The sequence below is a fragment of the Lissotriton vulgaris genome, chromosome 12, assembly GCF_964263255.1.
Source record: "Lissotriton vulgaris chromosome 12, aLisVul1.2, whole genome shotgun sequence".
Classification (NCBI taxonomy): Eukaryota; Metazoa; Chordata; class Amphibia; order Caudata; family Salamandridae; genus Lissotriton; species Lissotriton vulgaris.
Window position 1 is genome coordinate 54396763 of NC_141700.1, and position 18174 is coordinate 54414936.

The 18174-nt window shown below is 43.7% G+C and overlaps 1 protein-coding gene across 1 annotated transcript in view; it reads right to left on the bottom strand.

Moving 5' to 3' along the window:
* KDM4B (lysine demethylase 4B) overlaps positions 1-18174 on the bottom strand; it is a 302619-nt gene that overhangs the window by 57722 nt on the left and 226723 nt on the right. Inside the window, exons 12-16 of the mRNA XM_086947052.1 lie at positions 16182-16402; positions 15886-16062; positions 14242-14356; positions 6278-6456; positions 5343-5562 (exon numbers count right to left, since the gene is read on the bottom strand). Of these exons, the coding sequence (XP_086803178.1) occupies positions 5343-5562; positions 6278-6456; positions 14242-14356; positions 15886-16062; positions 16182-16402 (912 nt within the window). The remainder of the gene's footprint in view (positions 1-5342; positions 5563-6277; positions 6457-14241; positions 14357-15885; positions 16063-16181; positions 16403-18174) is intronic.

Sequence of the window (18174 nt, forward strand, 5' to 3'; positions counted from 1 at the left end):
ACTGGTACTGGTGGCAGCATCATGTTAGTAGAGTACAGCCATGTTATTTCAACACTTGTACCCCTTTGTGAAGAATGCTTACCAACTCCCCTTAGTAGAGGTTTGTCTACTGCCCATATCCTAGGACCCATGCATTCATCATGTCTAGGGGCATGTATGAGTGTGTGAATATCAGATGTGCGAATTCACAGGTGGACTGGTAGACAGCGGGGTGCACTGCACAAGATGGGGGTCTGCTTTGTATAAATGCTTGCATCTCAGAAATAGCAGTCTGCGTGTAAATATTTTGGCTTCCTTAAGTCTGTTTATACCAGAAATCTGACCAAAGAGGATATCCAGCGTATAAAGACTGAAGGAGAAACTTCTAAAGTCAGTTGGCCTAAGAAACCTGAAAGAATTTCCCAGCGCCAAGTTCAAAGGATATGACGGTGGTCAACTATCCTCAAGTATTTTCTTAAAAAACATTACAGGAGCTGCAACTCTAAGAATAGTAAAGAGAGCCTGTCACGCATGGAGACAAAATAAGACACCTTGTCCAACTGACATACCAACAACTAGTGTGTCAAGAACTTTGCCCCTAGATTGGCTGGTTCAGGAGGCTCAATCCCTTTTACAAAAAAGCAGTTGCAAGACAGCCAAAACATAGAAAAGAAATAGAGCATATATTCATGCTACATCCTGGTAAAAAACATTTAATTTTTAGAGTATTGTTTGATCTGAGGCTAGAAGTATACCAACAAATGGATGAAGAGAGAAATATTTAGAATGTTGGCTCCACCACATTGACCTTAATCTGGATGACTGGATTGCATCCGTTTATTCTCTAGATGTTTATACTCCCTTCCCATTACGCAAGGGCCACACGAAATTCTACAGGTTTCGGCTAGGCAGCTCTTATTAATACATGATACTACTTCAGCGTAAATTGCCATTCAGGATTTAAAGGCCAACAAGAACCTCCACAATTATTTGGATGTGCTGATGGACCTGGGTTTGTAGATCACTTCTTCCAAATGACATCAAAGTAGATGCAGGTCATCTGGTACTTGGGTGCAGCACTAACCACAGACTTGGGAAGTGTGTTACCCTCGGGTGTAGACATGGTCATCTAGACAATCTGTTTCCAAAAGTGAGACAAGTTTCGTCTCTCTTAACCAGCTTGGCCATGTGTATTTTCACTCTTCCCAATGACAGGCTGGCAGTGCACATTCTACAGGGGTTGTCTTGAATATATAACTGGTAGTTGGCCTGCCCAGATTCTGCTCCGTCTCTAACACCCTACGATCCTTGCACTGGCTGCCGGTCAAGATGAGAATTCACTTCAAGGTCTTATGTCTGGCCTTCAAAATCTTGAAAGGTTCTGCTCCCCAGATCCTTACCAACCTCTTGTCTTTGTATGTCCCGACACGCTCTCTTAGATCCTTGGGCCAAGCTCTCGCTGTGGTCCCCCGGTTCAAGCTCAGCCGAGCTGGGGGCCGATCTTTTCGTGTGAGAGCTGCGGCTCTCTGGAACTCCCTTCCGGTAGAGATCCGTATGTTGGAGGACCTCCTGCTGTTCCGTAAGGCCATCAAAACCTTCTTATTTTAAATCTTGCTCCCGCAGCTGTTCCCCTTTTCTGTCTTTGTATCTAGCGGTGTTGTGTTCTACCTTGTCGTGCGCCAGGACGCTCCTTTGCTGGAGCATCTGTGCGCATTATAAGTGCCCATAACATAACATAACATATGGCCTTGATCAACTCGGAAGAAGAAATGTTTACATATCTGTATTCTTGGTTCTGCATTGTGGTTCATTGGAGTAATAAACTTTAGATTTTGTCCCTGCTTCGTTGGGCTCCCCAGTATACTTAAACCATGTAGTTAAATTATAAATCTGGTGCAAAAGCCAGCAAAATGAATGTTTGGTAGCATCTTCCAAATCCTATCACTGTAACTTTTAGGTTGCCCTAGGCAGAGCTTCTGCTGTCTCTTTGAGACATGTATATACTTTGTTGGCTTACAGCCCACCAATTGTTTATCATTTCTTTTTTTCAGGGTCCTTTAACTGTCCTAGCTTCCAAGTGGTTAATCTTTCCAATTTGTCCCTCCTTTCTGCTGGGTTTCACTCCCACTGAGCAGTGCCCTATTACTTGTAGCCCCACACTTGTCCCATTTTAGCAGCAACTGTAAAAGGGACTACTTTTTCCTTTGTCTAAGAGCACTCAACACAAGCACTCAATATTTTCAGCTGCTTTGAGCTCCGATGTCAGGCAGGCACTTATTTACCATTTTCATAGAGTTCAAAATTAAAACGTTCTGCGGTGTATGGGTTTACAAAGTTGTTGCATTCACGCAAGCGTCACGTACTAAATAGCCTGTCAGTAAAAGTACGGACAGTATATTTAGTCAGGGTGTCACGTGACTTCGCCAAACCTTAAAAAAAAATTCCTGACTGGGGTCTGGTATTTGCGATCGGAGAATAGCGTCTAAGAAAATGTGTTGAAAATAACGTGAATGAAAAATTTAATGGGGGCCCGCAATCGTTTTGAAACATCGCCTTTTAACAATCATGAAATGACATTAACAATTGCGTGCAGGCTGACTCGCTGTATTGGCGAGGGTAGTAGAAGACACCGAAAATAGACAAGTGCTTGCAACCGAGTCCATAGCGCTGAAAACATGGCAGCCGTCTTAGAAACTACCTGCAACTTTTTCTAGTTTTGCTCATAGATTCTGAGTTACAAGTAAAGGCACTTTGTCATTTATCGAGTGGGCATATAGGTTATAGAATAATTGTTATATTTTAAAATATAAATATTCCTTTCTTATTTTTTTATATACATATTTTTCACCTGTATATGATTGCTATACAAACCCTTGCTTACCTAGAAAATGTCAAAACCAGCAACAGTAATTTATGAGACAATCTGGTTTGAGCCGCACAGTGTAGTAGACGCTCAACCAGGTTTCTTTTCTGACATTACTGCTGCAATGAACAGTTCTTGGTATGGGGGTGAGGAGTTTCGCCGCCTCGTTCTCTATCTGTTTTTTTAGGTTTGTATATGGGCGCTGTGATTGCAACATAAACATACGCACTTAATGTCACTCGAGAGATCTTGGAGCAGTGGATGCCAGTACGTTATCACCTTGCGTTTCTGAGTAATTATGCTAAGTCGTCAGTGCCGGCTCCTCTATAGGGGCGTTTGGGCGCCGCCCCCGTGCTCTCTCGCAGTGCGAGAAGGCAGAAACATAAATGGTAATAACTACCAATTGTTTCTGCCTTCTCGCACTGAGAGAAAGCAGAAGTTCCTGGTTGGGGGTGGGCGGTCCTGCTCGAGGGCAGGGGGGAGTGGCTTGCCCACTGTTGTTCATACTTACTGTTTGGGCGGCCTCAGGCTGCCCAAACAGTCAGTATGAACAACAGTGGACAAGCCACTCGCCCCTGCCCTCGAGCAAATCCGCCCACTCTCCCTGTTCTCTATGTATGCTGCATACATGGAGAAAATGACCCAGGTGGGGCGCGGCCTCACCAATCACAACGCTGCGGTGGAGGGGAGGGAGGCTGCCTGCAGCCTTCCTGATGATGAGCACTGCAGGAATTCAAAACGCAGGACGTGGGAGTCTGGAGTCTCGGGACGGTAAGTTTTACTTTTATTTTATATATTTTTTTATCCCTTAAACCCCTCCCGCCTCCCCCCCCACCATCCCCACCGAGGCGCGACAACCCCATTTCCACCCCCCACCCGCCCGTAATGCCAGACGCGACTACGAAGGAGGTGTGCTGAGAGGGGCTGTTTGGGATTGGGTTTGCAGCTGTCCATGACATATGCTTTTTGTAACAGATTGCGTTGGGATAACCGGGATGTCGTGTAGGGTTATTGTGAAAGACTGGGCGCTCTCTCGGTGTTGGTCCTAAGGGTTTATCTATGCGTTTTTTTTGAAGTGTTGAAATGATAGGTTACGGTGTAGGGAAGGAGGTGTGTGGGGTTTCTTTGACGAACAGCCTAACTACTAAGAACAGTAGGCAGTACTGTATGGGTGGTTTTCGAGGCGTTTGGCAGGAGTACATGCAGTGCGTTTGTTGCTCTTGGTGACATTAATAGTGTAGGTGTTATGTGCGGAGGTTTTGAGATGGGAAGCAATATATGCTTTATAGGCGCTGCCAATTTTTTATGTGGTTTTCTGTGCGGTGTTTTGGGTCTGATATGCAGGCCAGTGTTAATTAGTGAATACATTTTGGTGTATTTTTGGGGAAGGTGAACCTCACTACTCGTCCGTGTACTCTTGAAAAGCATACAAGGGATGGCCCTTGAGATGGTTTCTGTGTTTAATGAAGTAAGTCATAACTGCGGGGAGGGTGAAATGTGGGTGTTTTGAACGGAGTGTTGTGCTCTTTGTATGCTGGTTTGTATGCTGGGTTTGTGGGTGAAAACTGGTTAGGGTGGAAAACAATTTTCGGTTGCTGTCGGCGTCCTGGGAAGATTGAGGTGCATATAGTCGTGTTTATGCGAAGGCTAGTGGGAATATGTATGGGCTGCGGTATGCAGAATTGAGTGCCGATGGTTCAAGGAGGATGTGAGGCTGGGGCGGATAAGATGATGTGCAGTCTTAGGGAGGGGGCGCATGATTATCCTTGGAGTACATGCTGGTTAATGATGGCCTGGAGTGTGTTATTGAAGCTTTGTAATGGCTGTTTTCTGAATACGGATAGGCCACGGTTAGCTGAGCTCTGGGCTGGGGATTGCCAGAGTGATTACAAAAATGTTGAGGAGGACCACTGAGCTCCCCTTATGGCGGTCAGGCTCGCTCGCTAGGCTCACTCACCACTGGGCACTCACCCTGAACTTTTACACCTACCACTTTCAAATGTCACCAGCCGCCACAGCAGTAAACAAATATTTCATCAAGGTCACCAAAGATGGTATCAGTGACGTAGGTGAGACAGACACCGTCTTTACCGTTACTGAACCCTGGGCGGCGAAAGCAATTTAAAATATATATTTTGGTACTCTGAGGAAGACTGAGATTTGTTTGGAAAGTAGATGTCTGAATCATTGTTTCATCTGTCCACTTCAGCCTCAAAGCCATTCACTTGAAGCTGCAAACTGAATGAAATTACATTAGCTGTCTTATAACATAAGGGGGACTTACAAGTAACCTGATTGACTACACTAAAGAATTTGAAAACCCACTGGTAATTACAGGCTAATCAATTTGGGTTTATATATACATTTGGATGTCCCAGTAAGCAGCTCAAAGTGAGAAAGTATTAGTTGAAATTATGCTTCCAGTACGGTGAACCTATTTTGCAATGACAGGCTGAAAGTAGCGCTCATTCTTTAAGTTTCGGCAATAATGGATACTCACTAGCATGAACCTGGAGGCAGCATTTGGCACAGGAGATAAGCGGACTGGTCCCATCTTCTCCTATGTAAGAGTTGGCGGGAACAGGCTCTATGTTCTCACTGCTTGACGTGAAGCACATTTCAGGGACCAGGGGCTTTGTTTTGCTACCACATCGAGAGAGAGGGATGAAAATGTTGGAATCGCCTTTGACAGAAGGATTTTGGATAGGAGTCTTTCCAGGCTGGAATGTTAGAGTGAGGGAAGCAGAGAAAGAGCAATAATGGTTAAGGAAAACTCTTTCATTATACAGAAGGACATTTAGAAGGAGAAAATACTGAGAGAATAGAGTAGAAGTCGGATCAAGAGGAGAAGAAAAGATTCAGGACACGAAAAAGCAAAAAAGAGAGCATGTTTCCACATAGTTTGCTTAAAGCATTATTTGAAGAAATAGCCAACTTCATTAACTTTCATAAACTTTGACATCAAAGACTGGACATAATTAAGATGCCTTGTAATTAGAAAAGAAGAATAACGTAGCTGTTCGAGGCTTATCCAGTTCTATATAAGGGGCCTAAAGTGGCAGGTGAAAGGGTGCCAGGCAAGTCAGATGAGCAAACGAGAACTTGAAGGGGACTGGTAAATGTAAATGAGCGTCAGGGTAGCGGGTGGGCAAACAGGAGAAGTGTGCATGCAATCAAAAAACTGTTGGCAGGTGGGCAGAATCGGAGCAGCAGCTGATGGAGTACAAGCACAAAGATAAGTGGATGATGGAGAGGAACACAAGTATGGATGGAGAGATGAACACATCAAAACATGACGAGCAATCTTGGATCAAGAAGGAGGTGAAGAACATTTTGCAGAGGATGCACATTCTTTGTCACTCCCATTCATAGTCTTCCCAAATCTATAGTAGGAGATGTTGGTAAAGCTTGAATGTTGAAGAGCTGTAGACAAACCTGCTGATATGGAAAGAAGAGAGAGCAAATTGAGCAATAAGGCTGAATTAAAGCTGCTGCAGCATTGAATCTCTTCTCTGATAGGAAGTTTGGTGCCTTGTTTTTCCAGAGGTGGGATAGCAAAGATTTTAGGGTTTCTGGATCACTGACATCCTCTTCTCCTGAGAGAGGGAGAACTTCTAGGGAAAAAAAAATAGAGCATGTTAATTTTGTTGTCTGAGGATATGCAGAAAGATATTTGGATCTAGCACAAAAGTGAAAAACGATTAGACAAACTGGAGCCAATAGATTTTTCTCCCTTCTGGAGGAGGAACAGTTTTACATCATGGGTATCTTCACTAAATTCATGCACTGATTCTCGTCGCCCAAAGAGAGACATCTGAAGCACATGTCTCCCGCAAGGCATCATATCTGTATTACTAGTTCTGCATTGTGTTTCACTGAAGTAATACACTTTAGAATAAGTCCCTGCTCCGTTGCGCTCCCCAGTATACTTAAACCATGTAGTTAGATAATAAATCTGGTGCAAAAGCGAGCAAAATGAAGGTTAGGTAGCATCTTTCAAATCCTATCACTGTAATGTTTTGGATGAGCCTAGGCAGCGATTGTGCACGTAATGTTCTCAAAAAATAGAACACATAGTACTTTGAAACGTCCGGAAGAACCTGTTGAGGAAAAGGAACTTACTTCCTCAAAGCACACCTCCGTCTTTCAAAGCACTATTGTTTCTATTTTTTCAGTTCCCTTGAGCATCTGCCATTCACGTTATGGGTAGACACAGCAATATGCCATGCTGGTAGTTCTCTTATTTTCTTCTCTTTGCTCACAGTTAACTACAATGATCTGTATCTCTTTAGGGTATGACTACAAGCCCCTCTACCCCGGCAGACCATGAGACTTAGTCATATCAAGGTAGGACTACGTAAATGTGTTGTCCCTGGGCCTTCCAGACTATTTACTGAACTGCTTGCAGGTAGTTCAAAATGCGGCTGCTAGGCCCGTGCTTATGGTCGGACCAAGGTCACACATGTCTCGCCACCTTAGATCCTTGCACTGGTTACCAGTGAGACAAAGGTTCTAAACAACACTGGAGCCCCGTACATTAGGAACAAATTTCAGCCCTACAAACCGCTTAGAACGCTGCGATCATCCTCTCAGCAGCTGACAATTGTGCCTAAGTTTTGCCGTTCTTACAAAGGAGGTCGCTCCTTTCAAGTAGTAGCGGCAAAATTATGGAATAGCCTCCCTTTTTCCCTTAGACAAGAACGTGATCTCCTCAGCTTTAGGTGAAGCTTAAAGACCTGGCTTTTTCAACAGTAGTGCAGATTAGTTAGCTACAGTTGGGTGTTCCTTCATCTATTCTTTTCTGGGGTAAAGAAAGTGCCAGAACACTCCTCGGAGTAGCCGTGCGCTTAACAAATACCCCTATAACATAACATAAAATAGTATTGCCAAAGCATAAGTATGTTCCAGAAGTTTTGAGAACATTACCTGTTTATATGTTGTATGTCATATGGTATCCAGTTTTTTCACGAGTGTTTTTAAATATATCTGCATCTAACTATACTTTCTCACAAAGGAGACGTCTGATGTGTTTTATTCAGTCACATTAGATTAAAGCATTAATTAATTATTATCTCTAAGGGCATCGACTATAGAGGAGTACATTGATCGGATTACCTCATAGGGTATGGACCTGCCCACATGAGAGGTGGGCAGGCATTATGTACTAACTTTTCTTTTTACATTTACATTTACATTTACTAATTTTTCTTTCTGTTTTAGTCCCTGAACAGATACTACAAGTCAAAGACTAAACTGCATGTATTTTGAATCGGGTGCTCACACATAAGGTGTGCATCCTCACTTTATTACAGGTTTTCACAAGAAGTACGCATGGGGCTGGTCCCCTTGTGATCCGGAAGAAGAGGTTTAAGGGATACCTCGAAACATGTCGACCCAATATTAGGGACCATATACACATAAGTTATATCTTTTCCCTACTATCTAACCCCCTTTTTATCCATAGCAACTAGGAGCAAAAATAGAACATTAGCTCACTAGCTAGGTATTTTTAACATCACTTTCACCACTCCACGAACACTCCACTACGCAACTCAATTCCCTCAGTTGGTCAGACTCCATCACAGGCCAATGAAATGTTTAATGAATGGATAAACAACTCTTTAAATGCCACGCTCCCTATGAAGAAAACTGTCTTAAAAAGATCTAGGATCTCAGCTCCCTGGTACTCGAACAAACTACGGGAGAAAAAGTGCTACTGTAAGAGATTAGAACGCAAATGGCGACTAGGATATGCTGGAGCAGACAAAATTATTTATAGAGAGGCTATTAGAGCATATAAAAAAAGACATAAAGAGCACGCAATCCTTATATTACTCACACAAAATCGCAGAGGCCAGCTCCAGCTCCAAGGAGATTTACAAAATTGTAAAAAGTCTTATCAACTTCCCAACACCTCCACTTATTGACGAAAATCCTCGGCTCCGTTGTGAAGATCTGGCCAATTTCTTCTTCCAGAAAATTAATCTCATCTACTCCTCCTTTCCATCCTCAGAGCAGACTACTTCGAAGGAAACACCTTTATGTCCCCCACAAGGAAACACATCAAACTGCCCTCCAGTGTTGGCGGAATTTCCCCAGATGGATGCGGACCATCTCACCTCCCTCATGCATCAGGTGAAATCAGGCTCCCCAAGGGACCCAGCACCTCCACACATTCTAGTCTCTGCTACACAGACCATCCTCCCTACACTGCTAGCAGTACTTAACACCTCGATCTCCACCAGCACAGTCCCAGTGGCTTGGAAACAGGCCATGGTGCGGGCCCTTGTTAAAAAACCAAACTTGGACACCAAGAATCTTAACAACTTTCGCCCGATCTCCTTGCTGCCTTGGGCAGCTAAAATATTGGAGAAATACATAAACGGCTTATTAACAACCTTTCTTGAACAAAACCAGCTGCTCGTTCCCTCCCAGACAGGCTTTCGCCCCAAGCATGGGACCGAGACTGCACTACTGGCTGTCACAGAGGAGTCCAGGAGGATCTTAGATCGGGGAGGATCGGTGGCAGTCATCCTCCTCGATCTGAGCACTGCATTTGATACCGTTAACCACGATATCCTCTTGCAGCGTCTCCTGGATACCGGAATATCTGACAGGGCCCTGGAGTGGCTCAGGTCCTACCTGAATGATAGATCTTTCCAGGTGTACGAGGGCAATGTCACCTCCTCCAGTAAGCCTCTGGGATGTGGAGTCCCGCAGGGATCATCGTTGAGCCCGACGTTATTTAACGTCTACATGAGGCCACTGGCTGAGATCGTCTGTCCGTATGGTATTAAGATCATTACCTACGCGGACGATACTCAGATAGTTGTCTCTCTGGCACAGGAAGGGGGATCCGCAGCGTGTGTGGATCTTGCTGGCTGCCTGGAGATGGTTAAGAGCTGGATGACCAAGTCTTGTCTCAAACTCAACGGAGACAAGACTGAGCTCATGCTCCTAGGTCGTCTCGCACCATCTTCTATCGACACTCTTTGGCCACCCAGCTTAGGACCTGCCCCTAAAAATACCATTAAGAGCCTTGGTGTCTGGCTGGATAGGTCCCTGTCATTTGACCAGCAGGCAATAAGACTATCTGTTTCGGCATCCTTAAAGTCATCAGAAAGATCCTCCCTCTACTCCCCTTCGAAGCAAGAAAGACCGTGGTCTTGGGCCTGATCCAATCACGGTTGGATTTCGGGAATGCTTTATATCTGGGAGCTCCTGATATTACTCTGCGCAAACTGCAGTTGATACAGAATTGCGCAGCACGGACTCTTCTACAAACCCCCCGCAGATCTTCAGTAAAGTCCGGCCTAAGGAGACTGCACTGGCTTCCCGTTAGGGAAAGAGTTAATTTCAAATCACTCTGTATTGCACATCAGGCCTTTTGGTCTTTAGGTCCAGCAATTAATCTTCCCCTTATTACACCCTATCATCCTGCCAGACAGCTGCGCTCAACCTCTGCCAATCTGGCCATTGTGCCGAAAATAAAGAAATCAAGATCGGGAGGCCGCTCCTTTTCCTATAATGTGGCCAAGCTGTGGAATGCCCTTCCCCAGCATTTGAGATCTAACCCCGACCTCAATTCTTTCCGCAAACAGCTGAAAACGCTTCTGTTCATCAACTAGTAGTTGGGTAAGACATCCCTCCCTCAAGCTACCTAAGCCTCAGTTGGTATTCTTAGCGCTTGGACGCCTCAGGGCAGCTATGTGTGCTTTAGAAAACTCAATTCATTCATTCATTTCTTCACCAAAAAGTGCTCCTATGTAGTTCCGCAAGTCGCAGCACGCCCCAAGCAGCAGCTGTTTGGGATGGCCCCAATAATGAAGCATGTCACCTAGAGGTAACCCTGGGTGAGCGAGGAGACTCAAGAAAATAATTTTCTTTTCTTTGGAGAAGGTTGTTTTTCGCGCATTCAGCGGAATCCCCATTCCCTTGGTTAGGATTTTTGGATCTGACATTTACAGATTTTTTGTGAACTATTTATATTTTATTTATTTATTTTATTTATTCAAAGTTTTATATAGCGCGAACAGGATCCTTACAGATATCAGAGCGCTTCACAAAGACAGGGAAGGGGCAATAGGAGTAAACAGAGATAATGGGAACAGTATAATAGTCAGTGACATGGTAATAACATGGATGATAAAAACAAACATAAAACCAATCCATATATGATCAGGTAAATAACATGGTAATAACATGGTAATAACATGGTAATAACATGGTAAGTAACATGGTAATAACATGGATGATAAAAACAAACATAAAACCAATCCATATATGATATGGTAAGGGAGTAGTATAGAGCAGCACAGGCCATTGATCCGACTACAATGGCGTACAGGTGGATCAGTAAACCAACGTGTATCATATCTTGGTCGGTAGTAAGAGAGTAGCGTAATAGTGCCCCCAACAAGTCAAGTATAGTGCCAGGGGATAGGCAGAGCAGCGGTACAAGCAATGCAGAGTCTCTGACCCAACATCTGTAGCGATCAGGAGATCTTGGCCAGAAGCATTGTTTTCACCTCTTTCTTGAAGAGTGCAGTGGAGGTGATTAGCCTTGTTTCAGGAGGGAGCGCATTCCAGATCCTGGGTGCCATTCCAGAGAAGGAGCGTTTGTAAGTTTTCGCTTTCCGAAATCTACGAGGTTTCAGGAGTAGATTTTTAGTACTCCTATTGGATCTCGAACCTCCTGATATAGACAGCTTTTGAGCGAGGTAGTTGGGTGCCTTGTGGTGCACGGCCGCGTGTGTCATAGTTGCAATTTTTAGCTGTATTCTGGCTTCAAAAGGCAGCCATTTTAGAGACTTTAGGTCTGGGGATATGTGCGAGTGCTTTCTAGAGCCAGTAATGAGTCTCGCGGCAGCGTTCAGGGAGGCTCTTAAGGGTGCTGTTGTGGATAGTGGGAGACCGCTGAGGGTCGCAATTCCGTAGTCTATTCGAGGGATGACTAGAGCTTGTACAGCAGTTTGGAAGTCTTTGGCCGGGAGGAAGGGTTTAATTTTCCTCAGCGTGTTAATTTGGAAATTAGCTGCTTTTGTGGCTTTGCTGACGTGCTGCTGCATGTCGAGCTTGGCGTCGAGTGTGATGCCTAGGGATTTCCCCGAGTCCACGATGGTAGGTTGGACATTGAGTGCTGTTAGGTTGTTGAGCCAGGTTTGGGTGGTGGAGATTTTCGCCGGAGGTGAGATGAGTAGGGACTCAGTTTTTAGAGCATTCAGTTTGAGGTGATTATCGGCCAGCCAGGATTGGGTGTTAATAAGCGTGGAATTCAGCTGTTTGATATCTTCCGGGGACTGTAACTTTAGGTAGAGTTGTGTGTCATCAGCGTACATATGGAATTGAACATTGGATGCTTGAAGCAAGGTGGCGAGGGGTTCCATAACGAGGTTGAACAGTGTAGGAGAGAGGGTGGATCCTTGTGGAACCCCTAGATCTGCAGGCACAGGTGTAGATAGTACATTGTCGATCTTGAACCTCTGAGACCGGTTGTGAAGGAAAGACGAAAACCATTTGAGAACAGTTCCCGAATTACTAGCTTCATAACGAAGCGCTTTGGTGCTGGCAAAGAGAAATTGTAAAGGGAAATCAAACAGACTAGAACTGATACTCACGACAATCATACCTAGTGCTATTTGTGCCAACTACTTCCATGACCTTGTTACTTCTGCGGCTCCGTCCTAAGAGACCTATCAGCACTACTACTTATCTATTCTTCCCAGCAGGCATTTATGCCTGTGGATTTATCAAGTAGTTAATCTATAAAATGTCCACTATCTGATCCGTATTTGGTACCCTCTTGACAGATAATTCCCTTTCATCCTTAACACCTGTTATCTCTCTCCTACCTATTGCTTTGTCGACTTTCGTCACTTCTCCCATGAAGCAAATAGCAGTTCTTTACATTGTTAATTCTTTATGTGCCACGTTTCAGCCATTCAGCTCCACTTCCATTGAGCTATTGAGTACTTACCTTCTTCCCCTGTCTGGTATGGTTACTATTCGCAATACCGCAATGGCTGAAATCTCCCGGTCAAATTATTACCTTTCTGCCTTACTACTCTAAACTTCTTAAGGGCCTAGTCTTCTATTGTCTTACCCTCTCAAAAAGGCGATAGAATCCACTGAGTTCCTGTTTCCGATCACTCAGTTTCATTGAAAACTGCACAAGCGTCATAAACACCTGTCTTGTTTCCCCTACACTTACTGGAATAATTCAACATAGTTCATCACCATTCCCTTGTTTCAACTCACTAATTTTGGGTATCACTAGTACCGGCTCAGAGTTCCTCTCCTTATGTCTCTGGCTCCACCTCCCGTCTTTCCTTGTTCTTCAGAACCTATGGCTGGTCTTAGGACAACCTGAAGGCTCATTTTCTTTCTTCACACTATATCTTTGAAGACAGCTCAGCTTCTTGACTTTTCGAACCACTTATTTGCAGATTACATTCTAATCTCTTCCTTCTTTTTTGCCCTCCTATCTTTTTAACTCCAACATGAAGCTGAATTCATTAATATCAACCACAAAGCAAATCCAAATATTGTTCAAATCTGCCATGTTTTCCACACCAGCAGAGCCACTGTTACATCCTATTATTGGTTCTGCTGCAATACACTGCCACTTATCTCAGGTAAAGTTAGTAGATCTAAACTGGTTAGTTTGCCAAGAAGCACTTACACCTATACAGGCCACTCATTTCAGTCTTTGAAATCATCCATAGCACTGCATCTCCTGAATTATCTCACACTCTGGCCTGATATGTTCCCACTTGCAGGCTGAGATCTGATAGCCTGGCTACCTCTGCATCACCCCATGCTTAGTCTATATTTCAATTTTAGAGCCTGCTCAGACTCCTTCATCCACACTATTCCATCGCCAGTGCTAGCATTGAATACACCGAAATAGCTCTTTAACTTGCTAGAATGTCATAAGGACAGTTTTTCCATTCTCCTGCATATAATCATTATGCACAAAGGCTGTCAATAAGTATGTCTGTAATATCTTTGTACATCCAGTTATTGTCTCACTAGCCAAAGTTAAGACTTTGGACATAATGCACTTTTACAAAGAAGAATGCTCCATGTTGCTGTCACAACTTGAACCAACATAAAGCATTTCTGATAGAACGGCTACTGAAATACATCAACTGCTTAAGCAGAACCCATTCTAAAAGTCTGAAGTGATGACATCTTTTTATGAATTGTTTTTGATTGTTTCTGCACTGAAGGATGAAAAGCAGAGAATGCTGCACACAAGGCCCTGTGTTCCACACCATACTGCCCTTCACTAGAATCCTGTTCAGTGAGGTCCATCAAACTCTACATCAACCATGCTGTCAACCAATCATTACAGTCCACTTATCAGCACTTATTCCCACCACTTCCATGAACATCACCTTCATCACTTGAAGCTTCCTGTTTGAGAACAGAGTTTGGAGAACGAGTTGGAGGTTTTCCCAGTGGATGGCGTCGGCTTTTTGTAATCTCAAACTTTGCAAATGTGCTGGGTACCTTAAAAAAATAAAAACAGAGTGGTATGGTTTGCTTCTCAGAAATGTATGGACAGGATCATCAAGACACTAAAAGGTATGCAAAGAACAATGTGTTAATTGTGTCTTCGTACTGTGAAGTAGAATAGGTATCCAGGAAGGGTCATACATGCAGGCTGTTTTTCTTATGTAGGAGCTGATAAATTCACATAAGTCCTAGTGTGGCTGAAAATGACCAAGTAAGCTGTCATGGCACAGAGATAAAGGCATGCACATGTTTTGAGATGGAAATACTCCTTGAAATGGTCTTGGATTAAAATAATAAACTGAGTTATTGGAAAGAAGTACTTGAGTGTTTCATGCGAGCTTTAATAGAGGCAGAAATGAAAAAGTGCCTGAGAACTTTCTTTATGGCATGTAGCGAGACTGGAAGAGTAGAAATGCCAGAACTACATGCATTTGTACTAGGGAGATGGGCATTCCATGGTAAGTTTTATGTTGCATGCAGTGATGCACAATAGGCTAAACCAGGCTTCTCCGACAAGAAGCCTTTGAGCTATTGGTCGCTCTCTAGATACCTGCAAGTAGCTCTCTTGTGTGCTGCCAATCCTACTAAATTACATGCTTTTGCATGGCTGAAATAATGTATGTATACCAAAATTGAGTTTAGAATTCGAGATGAAAATGTTTATTTTCTGAACTCACAAGCTGATGTTTTATGGAAAATGGATGAATTTCCACAATATATCTAAAGCTGATATTTGAATGATACATCATGTGGTATTGAGGAGATTTTTTACAAAAGTTATTACCTTGGTAACAGAGGCACTGCAGTTATGGCTGTTATGTATTACCCATGTAGAGGCATTTCATATTGACAAAGCCTTTTTATATTACATTACTGCTAGCAGCCCTGCCAGATGCACTGAGGTGATCGCTGGTAGTATCCCTGCATATGGTGGCTACTAATGTATATAGTCTGATGAGTACACTACCGCAGTGCTACTAATATTCATAGCCAATAGTAGCTCTCATTACAGAAAAGGTTGGAGACCACTGGGCTAGACATTCCAGATGATCTTCATTGTATGGAATGCATTGGAGAGGGGTCCCCAAACCGGTCCTGGAGGGCCGGATCCATGCCAGATTTTTAAAATAACTACATGTATCTCAATGGGGATATCCAAAAAATCTGGCATGTATCCGGCCCTCCAGGACCGGTTTGGAGACCCCTGCATTGGAGGGTATGTTTTAGATGCTATGCAAGGAAGAATAAGCATTGCAGGAATAATTTTACTGCAAGTAGTCATACTTTCAAATAGAGTAAACCTACATTTCTTGAGCTGCTATTTTTTGCATGTGGTGCAGGAGTTTAAACTGCCATGGAGGGTATTCATTAAATCCATTAACCTTGTGGGGTGGGAAAAAAGGCTTTATGTACATCTGAATGTATGAGGCGGCGTTTCTCTTTAGGTGCAGTAAGCAATAAGACACTAATCATGACAGCACCAACCTCCGCACTGTTTCCCAGGGCTAGCAAATGTCTTGTACCTTGAGGTCACTAATCTCACTGGCTCCATCCGAGTGTTCAGCATCTCCCAGCTCAGCGTTGATGCTAAGGTTTTCTGTAAGTTCGTCATCTGTGCACGGCTCTCTCTTCTGTGTGGCAAACCGCTCAAAAGCCTCCTGGCAAGATAACTGTTCCTTTTCAAATGCCACCTTCTTAGCCTGTGGGACAGCACATAGTTGCGAGTAATAAACAAGTTTGAAAGAGCTTGTCGGCAAATTCAGAGGAAACAGCGTTGGGAAAAGATTGCCCACAAATTTGCAGGTATTGGTGTAATTACCTCTGCAGTAGGTGAAGCTGGCATTTGTATGTCTGTTGCTGGGTCTGCTATTGGGATAGTGCGGGCCTTCAATGCTCCAGTCTTCGGAAGGTGTGGTTTGAGGCGCTGGTTCTGACACCGCTTCTTCTGCGGCAACTCCTTTTTTATACCCTTTTGACTGATGGTTTTCAGTGGATGATTTTGTACTTTCAACTTGGGCATATGACTGGAGTGTATTGTTCCTGAAATATAAAAGGAAAGTTACTCTCCGTAGTAACTCTGACTTCTTATTCCTTTAATCTCTAGAGTAGTGTTCTTGAATGAAGGTACTGCAATGAGCAAATACACATGTTAAAGAACTGCGGTTGTAGTCCGCTGTATTGCAGGACTATACATGAGAGAATAAACTCCATATGAGCAAGAGCAATGGCAATGATAAGCAGTATCTGTCAGAATTAAAAGAAATAATAAATGTATAGAAGAGATTCAAAAAAATCATATTGGGATTTTAAAAATCGGATATTAACACCTTGCAGCATTGCTACAATAAACTTATTCATTTTATACAATATAAAAGAGAAAAAAAAGAAGTGTCTCTAAGGGACAAACAACTGTGAAAAAGCTACACTGTGACTTTAAGGCTGCTCTTACTGACATGGAGCATAGCAACAGCACCTCAGTACATTTTGAGAGGTGGCTCAAGGATGTAGCCTTAACATTTCTGCTTCTATTCCTGAGGCTTCAAAAATAGAGTTGAAATGGATTGGTGGAGGACCGTGATCCTTCTACACAGTTCCTTAAAAAAATAAATAGCTACCTCACTTACCTTGTATTTTATGTAGGGGGAAGGCTGGCCACTTCTGGGTTTCTAAGAGAGACATCCTTTGGCTGGCACTGTGTGCTAACTGTCTATAAGATTCAAAGTTTCTGTTACGTTTTTACCCACCCTGTAAGCATCTATTCGTAGCATGTAGTGCTGCAGATTTACACTCTCTGAACGCTTCTGCCTTAGGAAAGAAGACTAGTAAGTCTAATGTTTGATTTAAATGGAAACAGTATATAACTTTTGGCAGAAACATTGGGTGTGTGCTTATTCTGATTTTGTTGTGGAATTCTTCAAATTACATTTCCTGAAGTGAGTGATGCAGTAGCAACTAGTGTAGGAAAGTGGGTTTCTGTTGCAGTACCCCCCACACTTTTTGCCAGATTTCTGATGCACTTTGACTTGATGAGCCCTGGGTCCCTGCCGATCAGGATCCCAGGGCCAGTGTTCTTTCCCAAAACTGTACATTTGTACCCCCAATTGGCACCTCTCTGGACACATGTAAGCCCCTTGTAAAAGGTAACATGGGTACCAATGACACTGGTGCCAGGGAAGGCCTCTAAGGGCTGCAGCACATATTGTGCCACCCTTAGAGGCGCGGTCCTGTAAAACACACACACTGCCATTGTAGGCTGTGTGTTTTGGTGCAGAGAACATAAAGAATCAACATGGCACACATACCTATATGCCATGCCTACAGCCACTGCCTATGGTATAGGTTAAGACACCCTTCTAGCTGGGTGCACTATACCACTGGTGAGGGTGCAGTTGCATGAGCACTGTACTCCTACAGTGTCTAAGTCCGCCATTAGACATTGTAAGGGCAGTAAAGCCATAAAGAGTATATGGTCTGGGAGTTTGTCATCATGAACTCCACAGCACCATAATGGCTTTACTGAATTCTGGGAAGTTTGGTAGACAACTTCTCAGCATAAGAAATCCACACTAATGCCAGTGTGGGATTTATTGTACAATGCACCCAGAGGGCATCTTAGAGATGCCCTCTGAAAAACGACCAAGCTCTGGTGGGTTCCCTGACTGGTAAATACCAGCCTACCACCACAAGACATGTTTCTGGCCCCCTGGGATGGGAGTCTTCGGCCCCTGGGCTCAGAAACAAAGCCTTTCCTGGACTTAGGTCAGGAAGAGCCATCTGTGGCCAGTGAGCTTCAAAGGCCTTGCCGCCTTTGT